General features: G+C 38.9%; 1 protein-coding gene across 3 annotated transcripts in view; it reads right to left on the bottom strand.

Annotated features, from left to right (window-relative positions):
• TMEM196 (transmembrane protein 196) overlaps positions 1-14,290 on the bottom strand; it is a 46,074-nt gene extending 31,784 nt beyond the window's left edge. For 2 of the 3 annotated variants that reach the window (XM_008148314.3, XM_028155979.2), the window contains exon 1: positions 14,144-14,290. In XM_008148314.3, the coding sequence (XP_008146536.1) occupies positions 14,144-14,290 (147 nt within the window). Of the gene's footprint in view, positions 1-14,125 lie in introns of all 3 variants that reach the window. The other variant, XM_028155987.2, reaches the window with a different exon arrangement.
• Positions 14,291-15,134: the final 844 nt, after the last annotated feature.

Raw genomic sequence — 15,134 nt, 5'->3', positions numbered from 1 at the left:
CATGTATTTAATGTATTTATACACTACTCCCATGTTCCTATTTCCAGCATAGTCCTGATTTCTGAACTCTGGACCCATCTAACAGTCCACAGCATCTCTCCATTTGGATATCTCACAGACACCTTTAACATAACAGATCACAAATAGATCCTTGATATTTCCTCCCCTTATACAGTTACTTGCCCCCCCCAACACACACACACACATACACACATAAGAGTTTTACCTTTTCTAAGCATCTAATTTTCAAAAGCGTAAATGGGATCCTATCAGTTGCTGGGTCCCAAAATCTGAGACTCATTCTTTCTACTTTACAATGGCATCTAATCAAACAGAGTCTTGTCAACTCTATGTCTCAAATATCTGTGTTTTCTCTATTTTTATCTTATTCTTTCACTCTTATCCATGTAACCATTATACCATACATCCTAGTAGCCTCCTAACTAGACTTGTGACTTCTTAACTTGTCTGACTCTAAAATGTTTTCTAATCTGCAGCCCCAAGTGGCTTCTATTATAATTAAGGGGAAAATGAAAGCATGGTAGCATGTGTCTTATTTGAGTGTTTCCCATTGGCCTCCCCACCTCCACTAGGGCCTTCTATATTTTCCTGCTTACTTGCCATATTCTAGTCACCCTAGCCTTCTTTCAGGCTCTCAAACACATCAAGATTTTCCTATCTCAGAGTCTTGACCCATGCTGTTCCCTTTGGTTTAGAACAATGCTCTTCCTCCTCTTCATCTGGGTAATGCCTCATTCTCCTTCAGAAAATATTGTTTTCTTAGAGATTCTTCCCCTGATTCTCTTATTATTAATACAGTTATATTCTTCATAAGCCTACATTTCTCGTGTTTAACAAGTTACAACCTGTAATTATTAATTTGTGCATTATTTGTTCATTGTCTATATTCTTTCTTAAATTAAGCTTTAGAAGATCAGGGATCATGATTATTGTATTCACTGCCAAATCTAACCCAGAGCACAGATTATATGCTCTGAGGAATAGTATTTGTTGAACGTATTTTGCCTTTAGTCTTAGCCCTGGGAGTCCTGGGCTCTGAGCTGTACTATCTCACAACTCAGCTCTTTGGACTTGTTCTGCCTTTGTTAGATTTATTGATCTCCTCAGTGGCTTCTGCTCTCTCCTATCCCAATTCTTCTGTATTTTTAGCTTAGTGTTTATGTTAAAATGAAGTAACTTTTTTCTAAGTAGGCACTTCTCCAAAGAGGACATACTGATGGCCAAGATATATATTTCATATATATATGAAAAAATGCTCAACACCACTAATCATCAGAGAGATGAAAATTAAAATGGCAATGAGGTATCACCTCATACCTGTCAGAATGGTTACCATCAATAGATCAACAAACAACCAGTGCTGGTGAGAATGTGGAGAAAGGGGAACCAAAGTACACTGCTGGAGAGAATACAAACTGGTACAACCACTGTGGAAAACAGTATGGAGTTTCCTCAAAAAATTAAATATGGAACTGCCATTTGACCCAGTGATCCCACTTTTAGGAATATATCCTAAGAAACCAGAAACACTAATCAGAAAGAATATATGCACCCCTATGTTCATAGCAGCATTATTTATAACAGCTAAGATCTGGAAGCAGCCCAAGTGCCCATCAGTACATGAATGGATAAAAAAAAAACTGTGGTACATTTTCACAATGGAATACTGTAGAGAGCACCTGGGAAAGGCCCCTGAGCTGATTGTCCTCTGAATCCAGTGGCGCTTGGCAGAGCCATGCCCTGGAAACATACCTTTCTAGAGGCAGGTGTGTTGTCAGTCTGATCTTTAGCTCAAGTGCCAGGGCGTGAATTTTATTATCTATATCCAGCCAGGCACCAGGAACACACACAATTATCCGGGCCCACCCAGAAGTGATGATCACAAAGAAGTCAAAAGAATGCACATATTTTCTCTATCTTAAATTTTAGTAAAACTTCCTGGTATCTTACTCTATAAATAAATGCACTGCATCAGCTCTGGTCCTTGTCTCTCCATCAGAGGACAGCTGTCCCACCCAGTCCCAGCTTTCCCTACTGTCTTTGTGCTTGTCTCTTTCATTTTCTCAATCCCCCGTCTCTCCTACTCAGGACTCCTGTCCACTCTCTAGCCGTGCTGGTTGCGGAAAAGAGAGAAATATTTATAGAATACTATGTAGCTATAAAAAAGAAGGAATTCTTGCCAATTTAGGCAGAATGAAAAGACCTGGAGAGTATTATGCTAAGTGAAATTAAGCTAGTAAAAGAAAGACAAATTTCACATAATTTCACTTATCTGTGGAATCTAATGAATAAAATTAACTGATGAACAAAATAGATCCAGAGACATGGAAGCCTGGAGCTCAGAGGGAAGGGGGGAGGACTGGTAGGTAGAAATTAACTAAAGGTCATATATGCATATCTGCATAACCCAAGGACACAGACAATAGTGTAGTGGGGTGGGGCAGGAGTCAGGTGGAGGGGATTATTGGGGGGCAAATGAGGAGCATCGGTAATACTCTCAATAATAAAGATAAATTTTTTAAAAAGTCACTTTTCTATTTATATTTCTCTCTTTCCTTAGTCCATGGAAAACCCTGCTAATTATGCATTGTTCATTTTTCCTCTTAAGCTAGAACAATTTCTTGTTTTCTACCCCCAAAAAGAACACTTAAGTAAAGCAAGGCACATAGATCCATATACCATGTTTCTGTCACTCCAGAGAATTTTGAAAATTTCCAAAGTTCAACTGCAAAAGGGTAAATGTACATGTTTATCAATAGAGCCACAACATCTCACAAATATAATCACCTTCACAGAAAAATAAAATATCAAGAGGATAATATGTACAACAGATAAGTTGGTGTGATAAGCAGTCCTCCATTACCACCAGGCCATCTTGGTGGTATAGCAGATAGCATGGGCTCAAAGGCAACCACAGCAAACAAAGAAATTAAACCAAAAGTACTCAAGGGAGAGAAGGAAATAAAAACCCCACAGTGGTAAACAGGTCACAGCAGGTACTAAGAGAAACCTTTTTAGAGACTGTAAAGTAACTGAACGAAACCAGCAACACACAAGAATGAATTTTAGAAGAAATTGTCAAACATAGCATGTAGCTGATTGGCATGCCAAGCTCTTCTAAATGAATCCAAGTTCAAAAATCTCAGGACTTTTTCCCTGGCTTAAGACCCAGATCTTTCATTGCACAGAGAAAATTAGCCTCTATCCTCAGAATGCCTTTCCTTCACATGTCCCCCTCAATGTTCATGTAACCCAACCTTTCTGTAGTTAATTCATTATGCATTGTGTCCAGTCCAATTCTGGGTTATGATAGTTTTTCTTTTTAAAAAATAATCTGTTGAATATTTTGAGTATGCTCACTAACTAGGTTGTTTGCTGTGAGAGCTGTGTCTGCTCCAACAGTAGCAAGGAAAATTACAACTAAACTTATGAATTTGGGTCAGTGGGAGTTTGAATTTGCAGTATGTTTAAGTGTCAGTTGTCCAAATAAATCTTAGGTATAGTCATTGTTCATGTTAGTCCTTAAAACAAAACAAAATAAATGTCTCCTAGATAGCAGTAACAGAATCTGAAGAGTTTATCTCCTGAATCCCAATTTTTGTTATTTTGTTATTTTAATTATTGCTAAATTTAAAAATTCAAACTTATATAAAAATTTAAGGTAATGCTTTGTACTTTGAAAGAAAGTAAAAAAGGATGCAACCACTATGGAGACTCCAGGTATAGATAATGTTGTCAATTACATTCTTTTTACTAGAGTAACTTAAACATTTATTATACATTATACTCAGGACCTGTGTATGATATATTTCATAATCACAATTCAATATAAAATAGTTCTATATACCTTAAGGTAATTTCACAAATTAGGTTTTCCCAGTTTGCATGATTTTGTTTGTATTTTTATGTTTAAGATTCCTTCATGTCATAAATGAGTAAAATTAACTTAGGTTTGTCATATATTTGGGTAACATTCAAAAATAATGCTGGCAGCTTGATACATGTGGAAAATATAACCAAGTTTACAATGTGGAAGATGGATTTGGTGAAGAGGATAGAAAAAAAAAATAACCTTTGGACACGTGCTAACTATGAGTGTATGACTTGTGACTGGTCCTCCCAGAGTTGAAGATGGCCAGGGACTCCAGGGGACTAGAGGACAGAGCTTCTGCTTTTCCCAGGAATTGTCAACACCACAAATGAATGTCCATCCAACATGCCTGGCCATTTCAGAAAGCAGGCCAGTTATGGAAATGAGCTGCAGTTGATAGAGGGGCATGGCATTGTGAACACATCCCCAAATCAGGGCACTAGCAACCTGAAGGCAGCTTATATTGCATATGAATGACAATTGTGAACTTCCTCCAACGAATCGCCTATCTCTTCATCTCCCCCTCACATACACACATTCTTTCTTCCAGTGGTTTAGGTTCTTATTCTACTCCTCTTAGCTTTATCACTTTCAGATCTTAAGTCACTAAATACTAAATCCTTTAGGTTCTCATCCACCAGTGAAGAACCTCATCTGCTGAAATAACATGGTATAATGAAAGCAGATGAAATTCATAGGCAATGTACTATACCATTAACATAAGATGCCATTGCTGTTATTATTGATGTCATAATTATCACTATTATTTTAATTCTTCAGAGTGATCCATGCAGGAAGATACTTGGCAGGAAACAAGTTAGAGAGAGAACTAAGATATCCAACAGCCCAGCCAAAAATAAAGAGAAAATCAAGCACAAATCTCTATTTAGTAAACAATAATTATTCTTTTTTATCCCAATATTGACCTGGAAAATATCCCTGGAACGCTAAATCGCAATTAACTATTAATTCCCCAAATTGGTTATGAAAAGTACATATTTTCTAAGAGAGAGTACATGACCTAAATGTTATCAAACCTTGAGTTTAAGGTCAATTTCATCAATGGTCTTGCAATAAGTTCCCTTTCAGATATGTATACAAATAAAATGTCTATAATACATAAATAGAAACCACATTCAGAAAATGGATTTTCTAGAAGTATGGCAAAAGCATGCAGCCATTGTTGTGGGCCACTCGTAGTTATTGAATACCTAACATATACTGTATAAAGCCCACATAAGTATTATACTTGATTTTTATTTTTTAAAATATTATATTTTATTGATTTTTTACAGAGAGGAAGGAGCGGGATAGAAAGTTAGAAAAATCAATAAGAGAGAAACATCAATCAGCTGCCTACTGCACACTCCCTACTGGGTATGTGCCCACAACCACAACATGCCCTTGACCAGAATCGAACCCGGGACCCTTGAGTCTGCAGGCTGATGATCTATCCACTGAGCCAAACTGGTTAGGGCTACACTTGATTTTTAGAACAACTCTGTGAGATAGTGAGTAGTATTGCTATCTTACAGATGAGTTAGCTAATTGCTCAGTGAGATAATGTAACTCATTTAAACTTAAAAAACTAGGAAATGCTAGAGTTAGAATTTGAACCCAAGTCTTCATACCTCCGCAACCTATTTTCATTTCTTTGTGTCATGCTGACACCTTCAGTGAAATAAATGTCTCTTATTTTTATACTAGAGGCCTGGTGCATGAATTCGGGGCTGTCTCTCCCAGTCCTGATCTGGGCCGATCGGGGCTGGCCAGGGAGGGACCATGCGAGGTTGCTGGCTGCGGGAGGTTGGCTGTGGGAGCGCACTGACCACCAGGGGGCAGCTCCTGCATTGAGCATCTGCCTCCTGGTGGTCAGTGCGTGTCATAGCTACTGGCTCTTCATCCAGTCATAACAGTTGCTTAGGCTTTTTTATATATAGATGTCAGGCAGCTGTAAGAGTAACTGAACAAAAGGAACTTCTGACCTTACAAATCCATTGTCAAACAAGGAAGTCTCTTGAAGTTGGAGTTTGGTTTGTGATGGTAGATTTACGCTTCCCTTAAGTTTCATGATTTCCTTCAAGTAGTTCTTTTGATCCAGGATATACATCTTGGAACCAAAGGCTGGTGTTTTGCCTTAAAACTGTGAAGCAGTGCCTTGTTTAACTACCTTCCCCTCATGATTATCAAGTTCTACCCAACAGAGCTCACCAAGCTTAGTAGAGAATCAAGAGCAGACTTTTGTTGTTATTGTTAATTCTCATCTGAGGATATTTTTCCATTGATGTTTTTAGAGAGAGTGGAAAGGAGGGGGAGAGACAGAGAGAGAGAAACATCAATGTGAAAGAGACACATAGATTGGTTGCCTTCCACCAGCACCCCAACCAGGGCTGGAGCCTGCAACTAAGGCACATGCCCCTGACTGGAATCGAACCCCAGACACTTCAGTCTGCAGGCTGATGCTCTATCCATTGAGCTAAACTGGCTAGGGCTTTCTGGACACTTTTCAAGCTGGTCCTATTCTATTTAAATGAAGTAGATCTTTACTCAACAGTTTTTATATAAACATGGATTTGCCCTAACAAGTCCCATCTCCTCAATTCCCCAGGGGGGTCAAAGATGACTTCCTCCTGCAGGGAGAACTTCTTCCAGGCATTGGAGATTGGGCAGGTTTCCAGTGGGAAGAGAACATAAGATGCACTACGATTGCTTTCACCATCTGTAAGATCATGGAAGGGACAACAAAGCAGTTTGTGGGGAATTGAGGAGATGGGACTTGTTAGGGCAAATCCATGTTCATTTTGAATGAACTATGTTTAAACATGTTGTTTTGTGTCTTCCTGACTTTTCCTCATAATATTTAACCATCAGTTGAGATGTATACGTTAGTCTTGTTTTTAAAGTTAAAGCTTAAGCTTCAAAGGTAGGAACAACTTAGTTGAATATCTCACTCTCCTCTAAGAACAGGGGTTTGAGTTTGTTGACCAGTTGACTATGCCATTCTCTTCTGGAAAATGGATACAAACACTGATCAAGACCTGGCCTTTATGCCATCCTGCCTGACTCAGACACTCAGGAGTGGGAGGAAATAATGAGAATAATAACTCCATTTCCCAGGCCTCAGTGAATGACTTTTCCTTAAAATATTTCCACACAATGCAACAGTAAAAGTACTTATTTTGAAATAAGATGGCCAGGCTTTAAATACTAACTCAGCTGATAAAATAACAATGGGTACTAGATAATTTCTTTTTTCTACATAGACTTTATAAAATACTAGCTTCTTCACAAAGTGGGTAAGATTAGAAATAATAATGTATATCAAAGCATCTGAACTGTCGTTAACTATTAATAAATCATGCCTACTATTATTTCTACAGGATAAATAGCTCAAGCCACTCTGTCTCCCAAGGTGATCTACTGAATCACTAATATTTTTCTTTTATCCTTGACCACATAACTTTGTCCAATATTTTATGGACAAATGGAACTTAGAATTGCTTCTCAGGAATCTTAATACTGGAGCTAAAGATCATGGACACTAATTAACATTATAAGAATCATTATTGAAATACAGATACTTCATTGATGTATCTGTTAATAATATAACATAGAGTAAACACTGCTTCAAAAGCTACATGGGTAGTTCAAGCAAAACTATACAAGCCTCTAAGATATTAAGTATCATTATTAGAAGTATTAATTTGTACATTTATTTTAACATTATGAGGACTTTGACTTATGACCTAAATAGTAGTTATGATATCCTCAAGTTGGAGTTGCCTAACTTAGATAATTTGGCTCATTTATCCAATTACAGAATGTTTTTATGATAGAATTTCTATCACCCTCTCCACTTCCAAAAGAAAGCAGCTATTTCTCCATTCAGTTTTATCTGATGCAGATATTTTGGTACATTTTTGAAGTTGCTAATGTATTTACCTGAATTAAATTAAAAGTTAACTAGCCAAATACCATACATAAAAAAAAAAAAGGATGAGTCAAACTAGAGTTGACTCAGGGGCTTGGGGAAGTGTTGAGAAGCAGTGTACCACTGGTGTGCTGTGGGTTCCAGACAGTCACGGATCACATGAGGACAGGAGACAAAAAGAGCAGCTGATGCTCCCTCAGCACTTGCTCTGTGCCATCGTGGTCCTGCCCGCTTTGTAAGCATTGCCTCAGCTTCACTGCAACTTCACAGCAGCCCATGAAATAGTGCTGGCAATGCTCTCCTTGACTTAGTGAACATACATGAATTACCTAGTGCCACAGTGACACCGAGAGAGATGTCTGAATCCAAACTATCATTCAATTTGAATAAAGTATTTGTACATTAGATCTGTATGCATGAGGGCCGTGTGGCTTTGAACATCACAGATGAAAGTGGTCACATAGTTTCTTCTCCCTGTCTTTCTCTTTCTCCCAGAAAGATGATCAATCAGAGACCTTATATACTATCATCTAATTATTCTGGCTTTGTCTATTTGGTGTGTTGAAATACACATCTATCTGCAGAGTGACCATCTGGTAATTTGACTAAATTACTAAGAAAATGAAGTATTTTGAACAACTCTGAACTTAGTTATCTCTATATATAAAAGCCTAAGTGACCATTATGATCAAACTACCAGCGCGACCAGATGACCGTCCGGTAGCTATGACGTGCACTGACTCAGACCTTGCTGCTGGGGCCCTGACAGCCCCGAATCTGGTTCACCCACACCCTGGACCCACACAGGAGGGAAGAGGGAGCCTGATTCCTCGCGGAGTCAGCCATTGGTTAGCTTGCTGCTGGGGTCAACCTCCTGTGGTCCCTCCTCCGGCCAGCTGCCCCACCCCCCCAATTGGCCCTGATTGCCAGCCAGGCCCAGGGGCCCCACCCATGCACAAATTCAAGCACCGGGCCTCTAGTTTAGGTATAAAATGCTATTTGAATGAATACCATTTCTATGCCATATATATAGCATATAGTAAAATAAAAGTTTGTTCACTTCAGAAGTGAATGACCCAACATTATTTGAACATAACCTAGATGTTTTTTTCCTCCTTTGGTGGGCGTATTCTAGTTTTTACTGAATTTTCAAAACAAGCACTTCAGCAGGGATGGCTGGGCTATGCTCTTACCTACCAATCAAGTTAAGTATTATCTCAGGGCAAAGTACATGTACAAAAAGTCACATTGCTTGGCCATATTCAAGGCACATAATGGATGATCTGACCGATAATTAAGTCACTGCAGAGAGCCAGCTTGAACATTTTAGGCAAAACCATCCAAATGAAAGACTGGCTTTATTTAGGTTGTTTGTATCAAACCAATTGTCAACAAGTAGATGACTGAAGGTGACCAGGGTTCCTTGAATAATAACCACATTTCCCAGGAGTTTGGCTTGGCTAACTTATTTAACTGCCTATTCTCTAATTTCCCTAACCTAACCCCAGCAGATAACAAGTAGCACTTGAGAATAAGGGTGTATACCAGATGAGAAAGAGATTCTTTACCTGGGCCTCTACAGAGTTTATAAATAGGCTTTATTATATCCAGAAAATTGATCAAATTGGTCCATACGTTCAAACAATACTACTTATGCATGGAGAAATATCTATGAAATTACACACTAAATTTACAAGTGTGGCTAATTTAGATAATATGACAGGAGAAAGAACTTCAGTTTTAATTCATTCTAATCCTTTGAAATGAGAATTTAGTTGTTAATTAGTTGCATAGCTAAAATTAATTTAAAACGAGGTATTAACATACATTGTAATTTTTTCTTAGGATGCGATAGTGTTTTTATAAATATTTTGACTCTGACAAATAATGATATATTATCTGGTCAGAGACACACTAGCTTCAAATTTTGTACATTTGAAGTAACTGAGGGATTCCTTTCACTTGATTGTTTCATTTTGTTTTGGGCAGATTTAAATATTAAAAATTAGACTTTGGAGCAGCTATAATTCATATATAGCACATCATTTGTATTGCTATGGTATGGATCAGAATGTACAGTAGGTGAATTTTATCACAATCTTAAAATTGGTTGAGTTGTTGCCATGGTGAATCGGGCGTCCACACAACAGGTATGGGCCTTGATTATGTTATACATTTCATTCACCTAAATTATCAGATTTATTAAGCAGATAAAGTTATGATACACAAAGCAAGTATGCTCCAGAAAAATAATCAATAAAAAGTACTTAAACTTTATACGACTTAAATAAAACATTTTGAATATTATAAAAGACCATGTTTATATGTGGGGTGAACAGGGTTTAGAAAGTTCTTTTAATATACTTAGTTTATAGAATGATTATCAGCTATACATAATGGAATTTACCATGGGATATATCAACTACAACTCAGAATCCTGACAGGTTGTTCTGGGCATGGCCCTCTGAATCTCTAGATGTCCAATTGTCAACCTAGAGCAACAAAATAAAATTCTCTTGGACCCATGAATCTGTGTACCAGTAAATACAGTCCATTCCCATTATAGATAATGCACTGGAGACTGAGAAAAGTACCTATCACACAGCAACGTTGAAACATAGCCTTATCTAATTAATGCCCCACTAATACATCTTACACATCCATTATATTTCCCATGACAACGTCTTTTCCAAAGCAGTTTACTCAATGGTTCATTCATTGTTATCTGACAGTTATATCTTCTTTTATGCTTTTAATGAGGTGACAATATATTGGCTATAAAAAAGAATCAAGAAGAAGCGACATACTACAAAGGCATTTATAGCTTTCTTTCTCTAAGTCTAAATGATTTTTTTCCCCTTCTAAATGCCCACATCTTTTAAACTGATTGCAGACGCATCCTTTGCCTGATTATAAAAATAGCGACTGAAAATAGTCTGTATAAGTATCAGTTTCATTGATTTTACTAGTAAGTCCTTGATCTTGGTACTATTGTATTTTTAAGCCATCTTTTATTTATATATTTACATTTTAGGGCCATATAATCAAAATAGGTATCCAAATTCTTAGTGCATTTGACCTAGACATAAAGCTTATGATGTTGGGTTCTCTGCTAGTAAGAAGCAATCTTTTCATAGTACAGTTTTTATTTTCATTGACTTCTAAAATTTAAGTCAGAAGTCTTGAAATAATGATATTAATGTGTGGGAAAAAAAACTTCATGGCACCAATCAAAAAACACACTCTGATTATAGACTATGGTTATCCTGACAGGTTGTTATAAAATATCATCCTGTGTTCATAAATAATACAGACTTTTAATTCATAAAATACCAGAGAGATTCGTAAGTTTCTGTCTAGTTTTCCTTTGCCTCTCCCTGGAGTCTTTTTAGAAAGTAAGAATTGCTATTATTAATTTTTTAAACTATTAAGAAATAAATCCATTGCCTTGAACTGGCGAACAACCTCCCTTGATCTGGCCCCAATCACTCTTCCCAACCTTATCTCTCCCTCACAAACCTACGCCCCAGAACAACAGAGGGGCCTGTTCCTCCTGGGACATAACTCACCCCGTCCCAGGTTTTTGCCTTCATTCATGCTGCCTGAAAGGTTTTCCTTCCTCATGCTCTCCTCTGCCGGTTTGTGCACCCAGTATTAGCTGCTCACATTTATTCAGTGCTTCCTCCATGCTGTGCTTTTTACTAAGAGCCTTATTTCATTTGTGCCTTCAAACAGCATGGTTTTACAATGTATGAGGAAACGTTGGCTAGTCAACCAGATAGTATATGGCAGATCTGGGATCTGTACCCACGTAGATTCCAGATTTCACACTGTGCTACATTACTCAACACAGTGATACATTAATTTCCCAGTAAACTTGTAAGATCAAGAGAAAAATAATCATTCTCCCATGGATGTTTCATTGGCCATCCCCACCTCTCTTCCCTTTACCTGCCCCTGTATCTCTCTGAGGCCAAACTCTAATGTGTCACTGATAAAGTTAGTGATGTATCTACCCATCATCTTTCCTTTACTAGGCATTCTGATTCATCTCAATAGTCTTTGAGTTATATAGTAAAATGCCTTGCACACGGCAATCCCTCTATAAATGTTGGTTATATTAATTCATCATTGGCAGAATGAAGAGATAATTCAGACTGTATCAGAAATGACCTCTGCAAAATGATTTTAAAAATCAATTTAGCAAGCATATAATCTGATAAACAAGGATCACAACTTGCTATTGATTCTTTCACAAATTTGCTTTTTTAATATGAGTTCATAAAAGTGACCAACTGTTTGGGCATTCTAGTTTCAAATCCATTCATTCAATCACATGTAGTTTTTTAAAATTTTCTACTGAGTCAAAACTATTGTTCTAGGATCATAGGTGAATTTTGGCTACTCTAAAGAACCAGTTAAACATGGAAGTAGTTCTTTATGATAATGACTATAGATAACTGTTTTATTTGCTTTTCACTAATCCGATTCAAATTTTCATTTTCTGTATATACACATATATCAACTCATCTAGATAATAGTAAATAGTTTGGGAAGAGGGATACAAATAATTTAATTATTTTTCTTACATGATGTCAAGTAAATGTAACTTTTTAAATTCTTAAATAAAAACAGGATACTTCAATACTATTTAGAGACAAGTTTGTTCACTCAATCTCTTACATGTCAGAGGGGAAGTGTTTTGAAAAATATTTGAGGCTTTTCCCTCATAAGAAATATATCCATTGCCTTGAACTGGCGAACAATCTCCCATGATCTGGACCCCAAAGTCACATTTTCTTCCTTTTGCTTTAAATGTTGACATTACATTACATTTCATTTTGATAATCGTCTGATAGAAGTTTTCGAGTATGACTATTTCTGTTAATTATAATAACTATAACTCTAAAATAATCACTACTACATATAAGATATAATGTCAGATTTAAGATTTGCCTTTAGACTTTCATACTTAAAATATTCATTGATAAAATTGTATAATAAAGAAAAAGGTAATTATTCAGAGGTTGGTAGTAAGTTATTATTGAATTTAGATAGAACAAGGATTCTTGGAAGAATTCACCATTAGAATTGAACACCATTTTTCTTTTAACATCTGCAATTTTAAAACATCCACTTCACTTTGAAAAATTATAATATTAAAACAAGTTTTCTAAAGCAGAATGCTTTAAGAATGCTAGAATCTTAAGTATGCTAGAATTTCCCTCAAAAAATGAGTTACTTTGTAAAAACTTATTTGAACTCATACATGATCATCTTTTTCTCAGTAACTTATAGCACAAGTACCTAAGCCATGATTGCTAATTATGCCCACTGATTACCAGGGATAGAATAACATCCCATAAATTATGTAAGTAAGATGGAGCTAGAGACCCCAAAGAATAGAACAGCTTTATACATTAAAGGAGAGGAAAAGCTGATTTTCAAAATTAGGGCCATACTAGGACTAGTGCTAAGTTACTTTATTGGTTCTTGGTGGAAGGGATGGGTCTCCCAGGCTTTCCTGGAGACTCACCCAAAGTAAATAACAAGAAGCTCCTTGGGTCAGCCATCTGACCTAGAAAAGATGATGATGGCATTTTCTCTGAGCCTTAGGCACTCTTTGAGCTAAGTTATTCTCCAAGTAGAATGTTGTTAAATACCATACCATTTGTTGTTCAACTTATTGCCTAGAACTTGCAAGAGAGTTTTTAGAAATGAAGTACAGAAGGCTAGCATGGGAAAATTCAGAGCAGTGGGTTTTTTTGGTGTTTTTTTTTTGGGGGGGGGAGGGGAAAGGGAGGGGGCGGATAAAATGCTCCTTTTACTCACACCACATTTCTCTTTTTGTCAAACTGGTGTTGCCTTTAGTGTACTCAGACATAAATGCACAAAGTCTACCCTTGCTTGTTCCTGGTACACCACAATGATGTAACACTCTCATTTCGATTTCCCTTGTAAAAGAAACAGTCTGCCCCTGACAGGTGTGACCCCGAATCAGCACTACCGGGCAGTCCCCTGCAGATTCAGCTGGTGACAAGGGCCCCCTCCCCAACTTTAAACAAAGGCATTTAATTTGGTCTTGAGCCAAGGTAAGGAAGAAAAAAAAAAAAGAAAAAGAAAACAATTGCTGGGCAAAAAAAAAAAAAAAAAAAAACAACGTCAAGAGGCATAGCCCGTCAACATGAACCTACATGCAAGCCCTGGAGCTTTATGGTTTTCTTCCCCGGGGGGAGGTGACTAACGCACGCACACGGACCATCGCCTTAAGGAGGTAAAGAGAGTGAAATGGCTCAACGTACACACACCCCGCTCCATACCGGGGACGAGTCTCCGAGCTGCGGCTTGTGCTGTCGGAGGGCCAGGCTGAAGCTGACCGCCCCCACGGCCACGCTGGACACCCCCAGCCCTATCTCCAGCACGGAGAGCACCAGGAGGCTCCCAATGATCTGGCCGCTGGTGCACATCCTTCCTCGGTCATCATTCCTTCCAGATCAGAGTGGGAAACCGACCATCCGCCTTCTTTCTTCCGCTCTCCTCCTCCCCGCTTCCTCCCCCTCCCCGACCCCAAAACTTTTCCTTCTTCACCAGCGGAGCACTATCCACAAGGACTGCATTTCCAGGACCGGAGACCCGCTTCCTGGACCGGGCCAGAGACAAGAGAGCCGCTCCACGCCGGGGCCCGTTCAGACAGGGAGGGTGGAAGGAAGGATCGGTGGGTCGGAGTCCAAGAGGGGAGAGGAAACAGGTCGCCGGGGTTCCAAAAAGGAGCCGGGAACCTAGAGCAGCTGGGAGCTCCGAGTGCCGCTCCGCGAGGCGCTGTCCAGAGTTCTGCCGCGTCCTGGTCTCCGCAGGGAAACCCGCTCCCTCCTTGGCCTCCCAGACGGCCGGGCTCCCCTTCCCTTTCTTGCCAAAGGAGATGATGAGCTTTGCTTGCCGGAGATGCAGAGCCGAACTGCTCAGAGCCTCTCTCTCTCTCTCCCTTGCACGCCCGCCCCTCTCCTCGCCTTTGTTTTCGCGGTAACACCAAGCGCTCCTGCCAGTCCCCCCGTTCCCCAGGCTGAGCGGGCGGAGGAGACTCAGCACCACGTGCCTCGCAGTTGCTGTGTGGCCAGAAAAAGCAACCTTGTCTGATGGCCTTTTCCAGTCTGGGTTTCTTCGCCCTCCTCCTCGTCCTCTTCTTCCCCCTCTCTCTTGATCTGCTTCTCTGTCATCGCGGTGACCTCATTGGGATGGAAGGGGGTTGGTGGAGGAGGGAAATGCTAGGTCTGTTTGTGGGTCCAGAGCCAATACTCTTGGCTGGCCCTTCAT

Source organism: Eptesicus fuscus, chromosome 14 (genome assembly GCF_027574615.1).
Source record: "Eptesicus fuscus isolate TK198812 chromosome 14, DD_ASM_mEF_20220401, whole genome shotgun sequence".
In the NCBI taxonomy this organism is placed as follows: domain Eukaryota; kingdom Metazoa; phylum Chordata; class Mammalia; order Chiroptera; family Vespertilionidae; genus Eptesicus; species Eptesicus fuscus.
The sequence above is the reverse complement of the archived record's forward strand: the minus strand, read 5'-3'. Positions and strand labels throughout refer to the sequence as shown.